The sequence below is a fragment of the Notechis scutatus genome, chromosome 9 (genome assembly GCF_049901735.1).
Source record: "Notechis scutatus isolate UNSWTSFEM ecotype Mainland chromosome 9, rNotScu1.2, whole genome shotgun sequence".
NCBI classification, from domain to species: Eukaryota; Metazoa; Chordata; class Lepidosauria; order Squamata; family Elapidae; genus Notechis; species Notechis scutatus.
In genome coordinates this window covers 5089187-5107068 of record NC_142017.1, presented here as the reverse complement: position 1 = coordinate 5107068, position 17882 = coordinate 5089187, and the positions used below count along the sequence as shown (strand labels likewise).

The window sequence follows — 17882 nt, the reverse complement described above, 5'->3', positions numbered from 1 at the left end:
AGTCACATCGAGGCACGCTTCTTCTCGCCTGGCCTCTCATGACTGTGGGGATGCTGCAACAGTCGTAAGTGTGAAAAAGGGTCATAAGTCATTTTTTTAGTGCCATTATAACTTTGAATGGTCACTCCACACAAGCAAAGTACCAGCAAAGGAGGGGGAAAAAACTCCAGAGAAGTTCCAGAGACAGGAAGTCCAGTCCTGCCAAGAACGTAATAAGGGTTAATGGAGAGGCAGTTTCTGTAAGCAACACCAGAATGTTTCCTTCCTGCCTTCCTTACAGGATTAGGCCAGTAATTTCTTCTAACAACCGGTTCTCCAAACTGCTTAGAATGTTAACAACCAGTTCTAGCGAATAGGTGCGAACTGGTAGAATCGCATCCCTGGATTTGGGGTCTCTCCAAACTGTGCAGAATCTTATCTAAGGGTTCTCCTGAACCCCCATGAACCCCCAGCAGCCCACCCCTGGTCTATGTAACAAATTGTAGGAGAAGGAGTGGCAGAACCTGCGGGAGGCACTAAAAAAGGGGATCCGCCTAGAATCCTTACATAGCCACAAGCAGTCTAAATCCATCCTCCCTTGAATTCTGTGGACCCTTATTTAAATCCAAATAGGTAATGACCATTCAGTGAGAAGATTCCTTTACATCGACGTTTTAGCAAAAATCAGTTGAACTGGACCCCTCACGTGTATACCTGATCTTTTGTGCCTGATAAAAACACACGCACACACGCACAGATACACACAAAGACACACACACACACACATTTGCACAGATTCGTTTTCATCGACATGCTACATAAGTAACGCTCTTACAGACAACTAAATTGGCCAGCAATGGTAAAGTGTCAGGTTATTTTCTCTCTCATTAAAGACTTTATTTTGTGCTCCATAAAACACAGAAAATGTAGCACGTCACCCATTATCTATCGAAAGGCTGCAAACATTATAAAAGCGAACAACAGAATTACAGTGTAAAGCAGGGTGTCCAACCTTGGCAACTTTAAGACTTGTGGACTTCAACTCCCAGAATTCCTCAGCCAGCTTTGCTGGCTGAGGAATTCTGGGAGTTGAAGTCCACAAGTCTTAAAGTTGTCAAGGTTGGACACCCCTGGTGTAAAGCAAAGAGGAGTGAAGGGTTTGACGGGGGAGAAGAGAAGATTCTTACCTCATTCGCTGCAAAAAATGCGTTATTTGCTTCTGCCATATTCATATAGTTGTTGCCAAACTGAAAGGAAAAGCATGCTATTAGTATATTGCATGATCTTGCATTACGCTATATTTATACCATGTAACGCACCCTGGACAATGTAAATGTTGTAAGAACAACTTTGATACTAATGCTATAGGACTGGATAGTGTAAAGAATTAATTTGGCACAACTCAACAACTCTTAATCAAATGTTCAGTGGAAATTCTGAGAATTGACAGGCCTTGGTTGGTCTTTCTTAAAAACTCTTGTTTTAACTGTTCCTTCTAGAACCACTGAATCCCAATATATTGTTACCATTTTCTTTTAGAATAACTTTTTACTTCCTCAATTTAACCCTGAAGAAAGACAGTGATCCCAACACTGCTAAATCTCAAAACTTCAACTACCTGGTTTTATTTTTGTTATTTTTTATTATTATTATTATTATTATTATTATTATTATTATTATTATTATTATTATTATTATTATTATTATTATTATTATTATTATTATGTTTATTATTATGTTTATTATTATTATTATGTTTATTATTATGTTTATTATTATGTTTATTATTATGTTTATTGTGTTTATTGTGTTTATTATTATTATGTTTATTATGTTTATTATTATGTTTATGTTTAAATATTCTGTAGCGTGATTGTAATGTGGTGTTTGGGGCTGTGCTGGCCTAGCTTTCAAATTTCATTGTACTCATGGAATGCAATGACAATAAAGGTATTCTATTCTATTCTATTCTATTCTATTCTATTCTATTCTATTCTATTCTATTCTATTCTATTCTATTCCTGTTCCTGTTCCTGTTCCTATTTCTATTTCTATTTCATTTCTATTCTATTCCTGTTCCTGTTCCTGTTCCTGTTCCTGTTCCTGTTCCTGTTCTGTTCTGTTCTGTTCTGCTCTGCTCTACTCTACTCTACTCTATTCAACTTATTGTTTGGCTTTAAATTGCTAAATTTTGTTACAAAGTTACATTTTACTCCAAAGTTACCAGAAAGACACATCCATTTACAATGTTTGTTATACTGCATCACTGCAGTAGGTGCTGAGGAAGCCACAAACAACTCCTTACGAAACTTTTCAGAGTTGTGAAAAGAACAATGATTCCTAACAAGCATAAAGTTTTGACAACCAGCAGAGAATTATTGTGCATTCTGGGCTATGAATCTATATATATATAAAAGCAACATATCATTCATGTATCATTACAAAATCTCCAGAACCGTAAAGCCTACAAACTTGAAATTGGGCATGTATGCTCCTCTTGGCTTCTAGGTGCTCACTAAGGAAGGATTTTTCAAAATGACCATCACAGCATCAGTATTTCAAATATTATTATTAATGCACTCTGATGCTAAGGAGTTCTACTCCCCCTCCCCACCTAAAAAGAAATCTGTTCCAAATGCAAAACACAAGCAGAGGAGAAGAGTTTCAGTTTCAGTTCTAGTTTCACAGCACCCAGCAGCTTTAGTACAGAACAGTTGAGCTAAGCCACACCCAGGCTCCTTGCTGTCTCCTTCTTGCTCACACAACAAATACTCTTTCACTTTCCAAACAGCCCTCAACTCTCTCACACACTGACAGGATGCTAGCCAGATGAATACCAGTGGATGTTGGTAGGCAGAGGCACAATTCCCCCCCCCCTTATTTTCCTCCCCAAAAACTAAGCCCAACCACATAGTTTTGTAGCGAAGCACGGGTATTGAGCTGGTGCAAGATATATCATCAATATCCCTACTTGCAGCAATTCACTACCTACAAGAGACTGCTTAATCTTACTCATACAGCATAACCAATGTCGGGAATCTCAGTTAAAGAACAATTTAACTGATCAATCAGTTACAAGCGCAATGTTTATTTGAACTGAGGATTCTATCTTATACCCTCATGCTAAGTGGAATGTATTCGCTGCCAAGGTAAATTTCCAGATCAAATTCCTCGCGTGAAAGCTTCTTGCATAATGTAAGAAAATGCAGCGAAGGTAACAATGATGAAGGAGCACCCACTCTTTTAGGTTGGAAGGATCCACGAACAACTGGAAAGTGTTTAAAATCAGGAGCTAAACTGTTATTAACATCCATGGTAAAACGGTATCAAAAACCCAGCTTCGGTGGTGGTTTTTTTTTTTTTCAGCTGCCAACTTCCATGGCAGAAAACTAACTCCTATCAATTCAGGCAGCAGATTATTCACAAGCCCAGTGAAGGTCAGTGCCAGGGGCTATAAAGAATGCAACTGGTGATTTTTCTCATTATACCAGGGTTAACTTTGGTTTGTATAAGGGAGCGGTATATCGACAAAAGGTAGAACTGTGTCCCAACACATCATGAGTCATTTTAGCTCCATAAAATCTGTGCTAACGAAGTTCTGAGATCTTAAAAATCATAATATCACAGAAGGCAAGGCCTGGAGAGCATCCCCTTCAATTCTCGACCTAGTGAAGCAATCCAGTATAACCACAATCCTGGCAGATGGTCCTATGACTGTCCAACGCAATCTGTCCCATTGGGAAATGGCTTGAGGCCATTCGATTTCTGGTTTTATAACCTAAATCAATTTCCTTTCAATGTTAAGCTCATCGTTAATTAAGGAGAAACTTCCTAACAGTGAGAACAATTAACCGGTGAGACAGCTTGTCTTCAGAAGTTGTCGGTGCTTCAACACTGGAGGTTTTTAAGCAAAGACTGGATAGCATTAGTCTGAAATGGTATAGGATCTCCTGCTTGGGCAGAGGGTTGGGCTAGAAGACCTCCAAAGTCCCTTCCAACTCTATGCTGATTGAATGGATTGTTTCTTATCCTATCTTCTGAAACATCTCTAAATCTATCTCATCTTCTCCATGGCAGCCCTTCTTGAAGACAATCATCGTATTACAAGCAGACTTCTCATTATAAACACTACGAATGAAGCTAAATCTTAATTAATTGTTAAAATTTATTTGCTGCCTATTTCACCATGGAGCTACTCTAGGTAGCTTGCAGTAATAAAAAAGCATAAAAATAAAAGATGTGTAAATGGAACTTTCAGGAAAATAATAGTACAATAAACAACGACAAAGAGACACAATGAGAATAAACACATGAATATTATTGATATTTGTATTAATATTCATAATATTAAATGTTAAATATTGTGTAGATGCAAAAGTTACAAAAGCAAAAAGGTGGAATTTGTTTTGTGATGTCGATACTTCAGTCCTAACTCTTTTATCATCCTTAGCCCTACATCTTAACTTCAACTTCTCTCCCACAGTAACTCTACCTCTTTTAAAAAAAAAATAGCAAAAGCTGAAAGACAAACACAGCCTGCCTGGATTCATTTTATCTCAGCATTTCAGGGGGAGAAAAACATGCCAAACGTAAGAAGTTGAAAGGGCCACAAAAATGTAAAGACTTTTGTTAATGGGAAGCATGCGAGGAATTTTAATCAAAGTTTGGAGCTGAGGCTTGAGGACGTACCCTTCCATTCATTTCCACACTGTTTACGTGCCTTCCCCTTCCCAGGTTTTTTGGAGGAACTTTAATATGCACTGCATGGACAGTTCATTACCATTTCTACTCCATGTTCTTGATGCAGATGTAATCAGAATTAAAGATTGCAGTAAGTACCAGATGTATATCAGATCAAACATTGAAGACAGCAAATGTTTTGATTCTCTACTGAAACAGTGACCAAAAAAACCTGTTTGTTCTATTTCTATTTTTTAAGCTCCATAATCTAGAGAGAGCTTACTTCTAATACAGAATAACAGAACAGAATAATAGAGTTGGAAGGGACCTTGGAGGTCTTCTAGTCCAACCCCATTTTGGAAAAATGGTTGTCCAATCTCTTCTTTAAAACCTCCAGTGCTGGACCACCCACAAATCCTGGAGGGGAGCTGTTCCACTAATTGATTGATATTGTTCTAAATGTCAGGAAATTTCTCCTTAGTTTTAGGTTGAGTAGAGTAGAGTAGGGTAGAGTAGAGTAGAGTAGAGTAGAGTAGAGTAGACTAGAGTAGACTAGAGTAGTATAGAATAGAATAGAATAGAATAGAATAGAGTAGAGTAGAGTAGACTAGAGTAGAATTGAGTAGTGTAGTATAGTATAGAATAGAATAGAATAGAGTAGACTAGAGTAGAGTAGAGTAGAGTAGAGCAGAGTAGAGTAGAGTAGAGTAGAATTGAGTAGTGTAGAATAGAATAGAATAGAATAGAATAGAATAGAATAGAATAGAATAGAATAGAATAGCTTTATTGTCATTGCAATCCACGAATACAATGAAATTTGAAAGCTAGTCCAGCACAGCCCCAAACACCACATCACAATCACACTACAGAGTATTTAAACATTAAAATAACAACAACAACAGAACTAAATCACAAATGCACTATTTGATTCAAGACAATTACTGCCTTGGAAAATAAACTGTTTCTCAATCTATTAGTCCTCATTTTGAGACACCTATAACGCCTCCCTGATGGTAACAGTTTGAAATAGGAATGCCCAGGATGAGAACAGTCTGTGGAGATTTTAAGTGCTCTAGAGAGGAGTCTGGTCTTTGCAATCTCTTCCAAAGAAGAAAGAGAGCAACCGATGATTTTTTTTGTGCTGTGTTTATAACTTTCTGGAGCATCTTCTTATCCACTGCAGAGCATCCAGCATATCTTGATTCGTTTCCATCCAATTTTTCTTGTTCTGCCTTGGAGAATAGGTTGACCCCCTCTTCTTTGTGACAACCTCTTAGGAATAGCAATAGCCCTTAGACTTATATACCACTTCACAGTGCTTTTTACAGTCTTCTCTAAGCGGTTTACAGAGTCAACCTCTTGCCCCCAACAATCTGGGTCCTCATTTTACCGACCTCGGAAGGATGGAAGGCTGAGTCAACCTTGAGCTGGTGAGAATCGAACTGCTGGCAGTCGGCAGAATTAGCCTGCAATACTTCATTCTAACCACTGCACCACCACAGGCCTGAGATATTGGAACACTGCTATCATGTCTCCCGTAGTCCTTCTTTTCATGAAATTAGACCTAACCAATTCCAGCAACTGTTCTTCCTATGTTTTAGCTTCCAGGCCCCTAATCATCTTTGTTGCTCTTCTCTGCACTCTTTCTAGAGTCTCCGCTGATTTTACATCAATGCAGTGTAAAAAAAAAAATCTAATAATTCTAGACAGAGGGGGAAAAAAGGCTGGGATAGAAATAATCCTCTGAACAGTGAACATGTGCATGTAATTAATGTAAGATCTACAACTAATCAGCTACGAATTGTATCCATTAATTAGCACTGGCCCTGGAGAAATTGGGGAGGGGGGGTTGAATCAGTAAAAACATTAGCACTAAAATGTGCCAACTCCTGATGAAACATAGCTCTGCCGGCATCAGAAATCAAGCAGCTGGCAACTAGCCGGTCAAGCAATTTAAGAATCTTTCACCTGAGGTCTGGAGAACTGGAGACACAAAGCTTTCTCTCCCAATCTTTTGTGTATCTCTAGAAGGCTTATTATGAATGGTTTTTAATTTAGCAAATTCTTGGGTGATCAGCTGGGAAATGCTATAAATCAGACCCAACAGAACAAAGAGTTTCCCGCTTCTCTCCCCGCAGTCCAAAATTTAATTTTGGAGAGGCAGTTCAAAAGGATCTGTCTTCAGGGCTCTTTACGGCTACAATTCCCATTTCATAAGGGACCCGGTAGTCCTTGATTTGCAACAGTTCATTTAGAGATGACTCTAAGTTACAACAGCACTGAAAAAAGGGCCTTAGGACTGTTGTGGTTCGCTGGCAGCCGGTGCAGACAGCAGCGGAATCGGACAGTGAGGAAGAAAGGGGACCAGTCAGGGAGCCTGGAGAAGACTCAGATGAGGGTCCTACGTCCGATGCAGAGATGGGGCCAGGACCATCTGGGAGTGGGGTGCTGACTCCAGAGCCTCCAGAATCTGGCAGCAGCGAGGCAGAGGAACAAGGGGAGCCTGTTCCCAGTGTGTGTGTGCACAGAGCTGCTAGAAGGTGAGAGCAGCTGAGACAAAAGGGGCAACTCAGGAGTAAGGCTGGGAGGTAATTGCCCCTCCCATAAGGGATAAAAGTCAGCCCTCAATGATGAAAACTTTGCAGGAAGCAAAGCAGTTCAATAGATTCCGAGTCCTTCTTAAAGCTCTGTGAACTCTGGTTGTTTTTTTTTTTTTTTTCTGGTACTGTTATAATTAATTTGGATACTTCTGGTTTTGGCAGCATTCCACAGCACCGACAGGCATGTGCTTATCTTGGGGAACTGCTTAAGATTAGTTCTGGCTGTGAATGAAAATAATTCCCAGTGTTGCATTAAAATAGGTTTTGCTTTTAAAACAAGTTTGGGTTTAATTATGTTTGACGAAGCCTGGGTCAGAACAAGGACTGATGTTTCACCCTCATTTTTCATTTTTGACCGTTGCAGCATCCCCAGATGATCAAAATTTGGATGATTTGACAACTGGTTCATATTTATGATGGTCGAAGTGTCCCGGGGTCATTTGATCATCTTTTGAGAACTTCTGAAAGCCAAGGCCACGGGGCAGGCCAGATTCACTTCCCCACCATGTGACTCATTTTACAACTGCAGCGATCCACTTAACAAATCTGGCACACGCACGCACACACACACACACACACACACACACAAGTCATAAAATGGGGTGAAACCACTTAACAAATATTCTCACTTAGCAAAATAAATTTTGGGCTCAACTGTGTGCCAACCCTGAAGATGGCCTGGTTGAAACCATGTCGGAGCTTCAGTGCTGCCACAGTGGAGCTGAGGGATAGGGAGGAGGGATTAGAGATAGCTGGGGTTGTGTAGTCAAAACAAAATACTTTCTCCCGGGAACCAAGGACATTCTCACACCTGGACAGAGGAAGGAGGAGTGATGTCACCGGACCAGCGGATGCTGCCTTGATTTGGGCCATGTGACTGATTGTTTGGGATTGGGGAGGGAAAAAACTTTCACTTTTAATTAGGTGAAAACCAGAGTTGGTTTTCACCAGATCTATGCTGATATGGTATTTCCCAAAAAGATATTCTTTGAGGAATTCACCTGCCTCTGAGTTTTTGCTTGCGATGGATCTAGTATTTGGAATCCTGACATTGTGGACATAAGTTAGAACTACCTGTACTTTCTGTAAAAATCCAAGTCAATTTAAGCATTCTGCTTGTGGTTGTAGATAAATAAATATATAGATAAGAATAAGATATACTTTTGTTATGAAGATATGATAAAGAAAACTAGTTTGAGACCACCATTAACTCCATTTACACCCATTTTCTTGATGCATGGTAAGTCAGGTGATTCATTCAATAAAGAGATCAATAAGAGTTTTTCTCTTCTTTTAACTTTTCTTGGCTTCTGTTTTCCTCTTGGTTCTTTGTCATTCAGGGCGAAGCAATTTTCTATTGCTAAAAAATTGAAATTGGAATCAATTGTGTTCGGAGGAGTGTGGAGAATTAGAAATCAACATTACAGATGTAGAGGTTTAGTTAAATTGCCACATTTAGCATCCCACTCTTTGCTTTGCATTTCTGGCAAGAAAGGAAGGAATGAACTAATTCCCAAAGATGCAATTAAGAACCAAAACTTAATTATTTTACAGGCTTAACTACTGTATCTTAATCACTTTACCAGATAACATCTTCTCTGCATTTGGAAGGGATCTGATTGCTTTCCAGGATTAATAATCAGAACTGTCTAGCAAATAAAATGTTTGATAAAGGCAGGAATTAAAAATTAAGTGTTTGGAAGGGAGGGAAGAGGCATTTTTTTTTAATTCATTGTGTTCCCAGTTTCTTTGACTGACTCAAATGCCAACTGAAGTGAATGGAGAAATTTAAGTTTTCTTTCATTCATGAGGAATCCCTTGGAAATCAGTATAACACAAACAATAAATCAAGAGATGAGGAATTGGATGGATGGATATTTCAGCAGGATTACTCCAAACACTAGAATGTAGAGCAGTTCTTTCTCTTAACAACATCAACAACACAAAGAAATACAGAAAATCAGCTTTAGCCAATCAAGTTTGTCATTACAGATTTCTCAGAGAATGAATTAAAATACATTGGGCAATGTAATTTTTATTTTATTTTCCAACATCTCACTCTCCAAGTTTTTAAAAGAGACAGCAACCCCTAGTCAGCTTTCCCATGATAAAAAAAAAACTATGATATACCAGGATGTAAGAAAACGTGGCCTGGTGTCCTTCTGTCTATGAAGATCTGATAACTGTTGAACAATAGTTATGCTCCCATCAAGAAGTTGGAAGCATAACTTTCTGTTATGATACATACATGGGTAGAAGAATTGGTTGTATTTGTTTTATTTATGAGTTTAGTTTTGAGTTCCTTATAAAACAATAAAGGGCAGGATAGATAGATAGATAGATAGATAGATAGATAGATAGATAGATAGATAGATAGATAGATAGATAGATAGATAGATAGATAGATAGATAGATAGATAGATAATATATGGGTTGGATGGATGGATGGATGGATGGATAGACGGATAATTGATTTGTCTTACAACCATATCAAAACAATATAGATAGAAATAACTTATGACCATTTTTCACACAACTGTTGTAGCATCCTCATGGTCACATGATCCAAATCCAGACACTTGGCAACTGGTTCACAGTTATGATGGTTGCTGTGTCCAGGGATCCCCTTTCGCGACCTTCTGACAAGCAAAATCAATAGGGAAGCCAGGTTCACTTAAGAACTGTGGAACTTACTCAACAACCATAATGATTCACTTAACCGTCTCACTTAGCAACAGAAATTTTGGGCTCAATTCTAGTCATAAATTAAGGACTACCTTTATTTATGTAAAACAGACTTTTTAGTACCTCCCAGTGAGTAACACTGCATTTCTTTAAAGGGCTATAGCAGTCTACATATTTTTCTTATCATTTTTGGAACGTTTTCCTGTTGAATGAATCTGTTCCATAACGGTTAGTAGAGAAGTCATACACAATATGAAATCTAGGCACTGAATTTAAATCTGAAAGCCTTTTATTCTTCAAATCCCAAAAGCTGGTTTTATGCCACTGTCGGACACGCCTACAATATTTCCTCCAACCAATTTCAACCACAGCTAATTATATGGCCATTGGTCTCTTAAGTAGCTTTTCTTATGATTCTTCTGTCAAATTTCACTTACGGAAGTGAAAACTTCAAATTTTAATCTGGAACGTTATTGGGTTCTATTGCAGTATCTCACATGCTAGTGAATGAGGAATGAGGAAAAATAATGTAGAAAACAGATGGAAATATGTTATAATAAGAATAATGAAAGGTTAGCTGAGATATTTTTAGTTAAACACAGCAGTGAACATGCAAGATCTTACTTCTTTGATATAGTCCCAGCATTCCCCTTCAAAGAAACAGAATCTGCAGAGATTCGGAACTTAATTGCTAGATATGTAATAACCACCTGATAATACATTTCCTCTTATGAAACTGATTTGGCATGAATAGTGGCAATACTATTTTTCGACAAAACATTTCAATTAAATAATAGATGATTAATAATACAACGGGACGTTCATCCACTATAGTACTTCCTTGGTTTTGTCACATCATATTAAAGTAACTTTCTTAATACTCCCAGAATATTACTAAGACACCTCACACCCCTTTGTATAAAACATGGTTGGAAAAAAAATACTTTTTTAAGACTGCCATTCTGAACAGAAAACAAAAACAAATGAAAATGTGTATCAGTTCAAAACAAAAATACAAAATCAACCCATCCGTTGTAACTTGATGTCAGACCACATTTCCTTATGGATGAAAGTTTAACTTGGAAACTTGATGTTAGTTAAATCAATACTTTCTCCTATTTAGTCAGTCATTGTTTTAGCAGGACGTTGATTTCCTTAAACCCCAACAACTCCCAACATGCAGTTATTAAGATTCACTCATAGTACTTGACATGAAAACATTTCAACTTCTCCTGTGACTAACACAGATGGGAGTAGAACATGCCCTTCCATGTTCTGGAGGTTAATTTAAAAAAAAAACATGCATAGAGCTGGGATGCCTAAATAATGTACGTAAAGGTGAGGAGACCAACACCAGCAGGTAGACCTCAACTTAGAAAATAGAATAATACAGTTGGAAGGGCTCTTGGAGATCTTCTAGTCTAACCCCCTGCTTGAGCAGGAGACCCTAGACCATTTCAGATAAATGGTTATCCAGTCCCTTCTTAAAAACCTCCAGTGTTAGAGCACCCACAGCTTCTGGAGGTAAGTCATTCCACTCATGAATGGTTCTAAGTGTCATGAAATTCCTCCTTAGTTCTAGGTTGCTTTTCTCCTTGATGAGTTTCCATTTGTTGCTTCTTGTCCTGTCCTCAGGTGCTTTGGAAAACAGGTTGACACACACTTCCCCCTCATCTTTTTAGAAGCCCCTCAAATATTGGAACCTTGCTATCATGTCATCCCTAGCCCTTCTTTTCCTTAAACTAGACATACCCAAATCCTGTAACTGTTCTTTGCATGTTTTAGCCTCCAGCCCCCCTAATCATCTTTGTGGTTCTTCTCTGCAACTGAGAACTGAGACAACTGAACCCCCAAATTTCCATGGCTAAGCGGGACACTTGTTAAGCGAATTTTGAATTTTGCTCCAAATGTAACCACCATTCATTTAGGGACGTTCAAAGTTACAATGACCATGGGGAAAAGGGGTTTATGCCCATTTTTCACATTTAGGACCACTGCAGCATCCCCACAGTCACATGATCAAAATTCAGACGCTTGGCAACTGGCTCGTATTTATGACTGTTGCAGCGCCCTAGGTCACGTGATTCTCCTTTTGTGACCTCCTGACGAGCAAAGTCAATGAGGAAGCCAGATTCACTTAACAACCGTGTTCCTAAACAAGTGCAGAGATTCACTTAACAACGGTGGCACGAAAGGTTGTAAAATGGAGCAAAAATGGTGAAAAACTGTCTCCAAGGTTTTGGGCTCAACGGTGGTCATAAGTCAAGATCGAGGTGAATTTCAGCACATGCCTACAGCAAACAATACAGGTGATACCACCTGTGGGTTAACAGAAACTTTTTCCTGGTCTATAATGTAAGGTGCATTGTGAGTTCAGTGACCATAATCCACAGCCATGTTGGCCAAACTTCTGTTGTGGTTTGCCAGCAGCAGGTGAGGATGGGTGAGGTCTTGGAGAGCGAGGACTCAGATGAGGATGCAGGGATGGGGCCAGGACCATCAGGGAGTGGAATGCTGTCTTTGGAGATTGTGGAGGCTGGCAGCAGCAATGAAGAGGACCCCGAGGAGCCTGTGCCCTGTGCGTGTGCGTGCAGGGCTGCTTGAAGGAAAGAGCAGCTTCATCAGCAGCAGCGAGGGCGACTCAGGAGTAAGGCTGCAAGGTAATGGCCCCTCCCTTAAGAGATAAAAGCCAGCTGAGAAACTGGAGTTCTTTGCAGGAAGCAAAGAAGTTTTTGCACTCAAGCCTTGTGGACGTTCGGGATATCTTGGTTGGTGTTTGGAGACTCTTTGTGTTTGAAATATTTCTTAGTAACTTTATCTAGTGATCTTGGCAGCCTTGCACAACCTTGGCAAGGCTCCTTCTTATCAGAGACAATTAGTTAGAAACTGCCTTTTAACCGTGAAGGAATGGAATTTGTAAAGAATCATTAAAAGGTTTTGCTGTTACCTCTGTTTCGTGTTTGTTTCCTTGGAACAAAGTTTGGGTCAGAACAACTTTGTTTGAAAGCACAGGAAACTCCAAGTTTAGTGCACGCAGCCTCTCTTCTTTAAACACAACACACAAACCCTTCGTTCCTATCACAGAAATCTGAACAGAGTTGTTTGAGAGGTCCTGTCACCCACAGGATTAGCTTGCAACAAACAGAATTATATACAGAAAGAGTTACAAGTTTTAAAGTAAAGCATCTGACTTATATCAGCTTGATACTTCCAGATAAGATATGGAAGCAGAACAGGTTATAGTTTCAATAATAATTTCTGATTGGCATGTCATTCCTTCTAACTACTGTTTGGCATCTCTCCAGAGAAAGGAACCGGACACTGTTATGAAAAGAAGAAGAAAAAGAAATCTCTTTGTATAATTCAGTATTTGCACAGCCTGGGCTTTCTCTGCTGTAAGGAGAAAGCATTTAAGCTGTTTAGCTTTAAAAGATTTGGATCACCAAACTAGGCCCTTCTCTTCCCCCACAAAATAATGCTTTTTTTCCAGTCCCTACAAGCAGGTGACAATTTGGTTTTAAAATGTTCACACCACCGCTAAATAATCTCTCAAGGTTAAGAGAGAGAAAGAGAGGGGAGAGCAACCTCTGATTGCTTTGGTGCAGCTGCTCAAACAGATTTATATCTCAGCGAGATTTGCATATTTCTGAATATTCTCTTTCAAAAAAAAAAAACACCCGCATTTTTGGTGAGCAAAATCAATTTTGCCCGAGACAAAAATAAAATAAATAAATGAGATTTGGCATCATGATTTTAAGCTTTTAAATAAACATGAACTCCACAATATGAAGAGGTCCACCTTGGCTTTGAAGAAAAGGAGTTCTGGTTGTTTGCTTGCACAGATATCCATTGTCAGGGACACATTTTTAACATGGAGCAGAGAAAAGAAGAAACAAAGAACAAGTCAAACACAACACAACTGAAAGAAGGAGGAGGGGGAAGAAGAAGAAAAAGAACAGAGGCCTAATTACATGGCCACAATTGCAGATGGATACTAAATTTAATTTCAGCCAAACGCCAAATGCCAGAATCAATATTTATAGAGACTAAGTGAAAAATGCAAACAGAGAGGGTTATATGAAATCATGTTCGAGAAAATAAAAGGCAAAGGCAAAACATTGGTCCCACCAAACATTCAAACCAAAACATTATCCCATCAGAACCTTTTTAACTCCCTGTTAATAGTTACTGTTTGCACACCTAGAAGACAGCACTATGGCCCAAGATGTACAATCTATACGAATTTAAGGAACAGGCATTGCCAGAGAATTACTCATCTATCAGTCTATTATTTGCTGCAGGACTGACTGTATTAAACAAATCACTCTCCGTACCATTGAGGAATACAAGCTATATAAAGAGCAGAGGTTATTGTGTAATTTAAATCTTGGCTGGCTTCCCAGGCCTCTACAAGACTCCAATTTGTGGGAAAAACGGTTGCTCTCTGCTGCTGCCAAAAAGCCTGCAAGAAAATAGTGTTGGGAGCTTTCCAGAAATATGTCTGCGAAGTGCCAATCAACAACTCACCAAAGATTAACAATACGACTGTACCAAAATTAATTTAAATTATGGAAACATATGGGTGGAAGGCTTGTGTTACATTTTAAAATACCTGCTTCAACACCCACATTTGTGAAAACAAGGTCCTGCATCACCATTGTGCTTTGAGACTTTTTACTCCTCTGCTAAATTTTCTAGAGAGAGAGAGAGAGGGAGGGAGGAAGGAGAGGGAGGGGAGGGAGGGGAAAATTGTAATATTTTGCAAAAGGGCTTTGCAAACCACTATTTTGGAAGCCTGCAAGAATGAAATGGTTTTGTCCTTTAAGAGAGAAGGAGAGGGAGAGAGAGGGAGAGAAAGAGAGGAGGAGGAGGAGGAGGAGGAGGAGGAGGAGGAGGAGGAGGAGGGAGAAGAAGAAGAAGAAGAAGAAGAAGAAGAAGAAGAAGAAGAAGAAGAAGAAGAAGAAGAAGAAGAAGAAGAAGAAGAAGAAGAAGAAGAAGAAGAAGAAGAAGAAGAAGAAACAACAACAACACAGTTATGATTAATTTGGTTTCTTTCTACTAAATAAAGATGAAAATGTTTCATTTGCATAATTGGGATATGCTGGGGGGGGGGGAAGAAAAGAAAATTCGTTATGCCTCAGCGAACAAATCCTAAATTGTGTGTGCATTTTAAATGAGGTAACTCTTTTTTTGTTGTTGTTCTCTCACAGTCTCAGAATTTTAACTTGCCCTTCTGCAAGATTTATATAAAATCAGTTTTCGGTTTCAGCCGAGAAACACAGCATATGGAAGCAGTTCCCTGGAAACGCTCAGAAAAATCTTATTTTGTTTTTTTTCCTCCCCTTCCTTCCTGTGCACCAGTATTGATATCTGTTTTACCCCCTTGATGTTTGTTGCTTTCCCCATTATTTTGCAGAAAGTATATAAGTGAGAAAACATTAAAGAAAAATCAATGACAAGGCTGGCCGTATTAATCATTAGTATATGCTGGGTTTGTGGGAGGAGGTGTTGGAAATGAGGGTTTTGTGTTTCTCTTCGCTGCTTTTTGATGATTCTCCAGCTAATGGAAATACATCAAACAAATGTTCTACAAGAGCCATATATATTAAAACTGACCTATTCATCTAAGGAGCAGGGGGGGGGGAACCACTCACTTTCGGTCCAAAATACGACACTGATAAATTGGAAACATGAGGTTCCACCACACCCCTTCGGTAACCTAAGCTGGGTGCCCAGTATGTGATCATTTCCTGGCCAAACTTCTGCATTCATCTTCATTAAGTCGACCACGTCAACTCCTGGACCTTCCTGTCAAATTTGAGCCTTCTTCTTATTTTTTTGGGAAGTCGGGAGTTTCTAAATACAAGCAGTTCTTGACTCGTTTAAGGACCGTTGGAAGTTAACATCGGCACTGGGGAAAAAAGTGACTAATGGCCGTTTTTCACACATACAACCATTGCAGTATCCCAATGGTCACACGATCCACATTCAGAAGCTTGGCAGCTGGCTCGTATTTATGACGGTTGCAGCATCCCAGGGATAGGATAGAATAGAATAACAGAATTGGAAGGGACCTTGGAAACCCTACACCACTTCAGACAAATGGTTGTCCAATCTCTTCTTGAAAACCTCCAGCGTTGGAGTAGTTACAACTTCTGGAGGCAAGTTGTTCTCACTGTCAGGAAATGTCTCCTTAGTTCTAGGTTGCTTCTCTCCTTAGTTAGTTTCCATCCATTGCTTCTTGTCCTGCCTTCAGGTGCTTTGGAGAATAATTTGATTCCCTCTTCTTTGTGGCAGCCCCTCAAATATTAGAAGACTGCTATCATGTCACCCCTAGTCCTTCTTTTCATCAAACTAGAGATACTCTATTCTGTATATGTTTTAGCTTCCAGTCCCCTAACCATTTTTGTTGCTCTTCTCCGCATGGTGCGATGATCCCCTTTTGCAACCACGATCTTAAGTTAACAACTGAGGTGGTTCACTTAGCAACCCTGGTGAGAAAGATCATAAAATGGGACAAAACTCACTTAACAACTGCCTGTCCCTGCTTAGCAACAGCAACATTGGGCTCGATTGTGGTGGTACGTCGTACTACCTGTTCCATCACGACCTACCGAGTTCCTGTCAGTCTGCGCTCCATTCAAAATCCAAGAAAGAAATACTTAGACTCCATAGATTAGAGGAAAGAAATCTTTTACTGAAAATTGAAGTGGTAGCTTCAGGTAAAATTCTGAATCTAAGAAATTAGGCGCGCAGATCACATATACAAAGGGATGGAATTGTTCCCACCCCCCAAAGTTCAAAAGATTCTTCCAATTAAAAGTTCTGGATATGGTCATGTGGGCATCTTCAGGTGGTGATGAGGCCTCTGTCCGTTGAACTTGACATATTTTGATAAAGATTTGCAGTTGTGCAGAGAAAAGAAGGCTAAGCAAGGAATAGAAACTTAAGAGCAGGAATTTATACTCCCCCCCCCCACTCCTCATTTATACAACACAAGAATGTAACACCTCCAGCTCTCTTCCCAGACATATCCCCTCCCCCCGTTACTTATGGCAGCCAAAAGATGCAAAGCAGTAGAAAAGATCTTGAAGGCTGACAGTTCCTTTTTCTTAGTGTTGTAAAAGGCGCGTGGCTCCATATTTCAGTCCCTTGGCCCCTTTGGTAATGTCGTTGGGATATTATTGTGGTTTCGTTCTGCATTTTAATATTTATTGTAAAGTAGCTGGTGGGCATGTGTAGCCTAAGGTCAGAATGGATAGTGAGGCACATGGATTCTGCTCAGTGATTATTATCCACAGGCAAACGGGGCTCTACTCAGGCCAACGGCTGGTATATTTGTATTAATTAATGGAGGCTCCCATACACCGAGAGCTAAAGAATAGTAACCACAAAATAATAATTTGGGTTGGAGTCCCCCTGTTTGGGTTTTCTACCTCAGGCCTAAATACGTTTCTCTCTTTCCTGCCTGAAGCAATAAATGTGAACATCACCTCAAGGAGGTAGAAAAAAAATTATTATTATTATTATTTTGCAACTTCCAGACCCATCCAGAATGAACCTCTGGCAGCCATTTCCTTCCATATGTTGAGAAGTAAACCATGGGAAATGAGACACGAACCTGCCAATCGGTTGAAAGCATCTGTAAAAGTTATCCCTCTGGAACAATGGATGGAAACTAAATCAGAGACAGGGGCAACCTAGAACAAAGGAGAAATTTCCTGACAGTGAGGACAATTAATCAGTGGAACAACTTGCCTCCAGAAGTTGTGGGTGCTGCATTGCTGGAGGTCTTCAAGAAAAGATTGGACCTGATCTGACCCAAACCTTGTTCCAAGGAAACAAACACGAAATAGAGGTAACAGCAAAACCTTTTAATGATTCTTTACAAATTCCGTTCCTTCAAGGCTCTTTCAAACGAATTGTCTCTGATAAGAA

General features: G+C 39.5%; 1 protein-coding gene across 1 annotated transcript in view; it reads right to left on the bottom strand.

Moving 5' to 3' along the window:
* TOX3 (TOX high mobility group box family member 3) overlaps positions 1 to 17882 on the bottom strand; it is a 76069-nt gene that overhangs the window by 22716 nt on the left and 35471 nt on the right. The window contains 1 exon segment of the mRNA XM_087971469.1: positions 1167 to 1226. Coding sequence (XP_087827595.1) covers positions 1167 to 1226 — 60 coding nt within the window.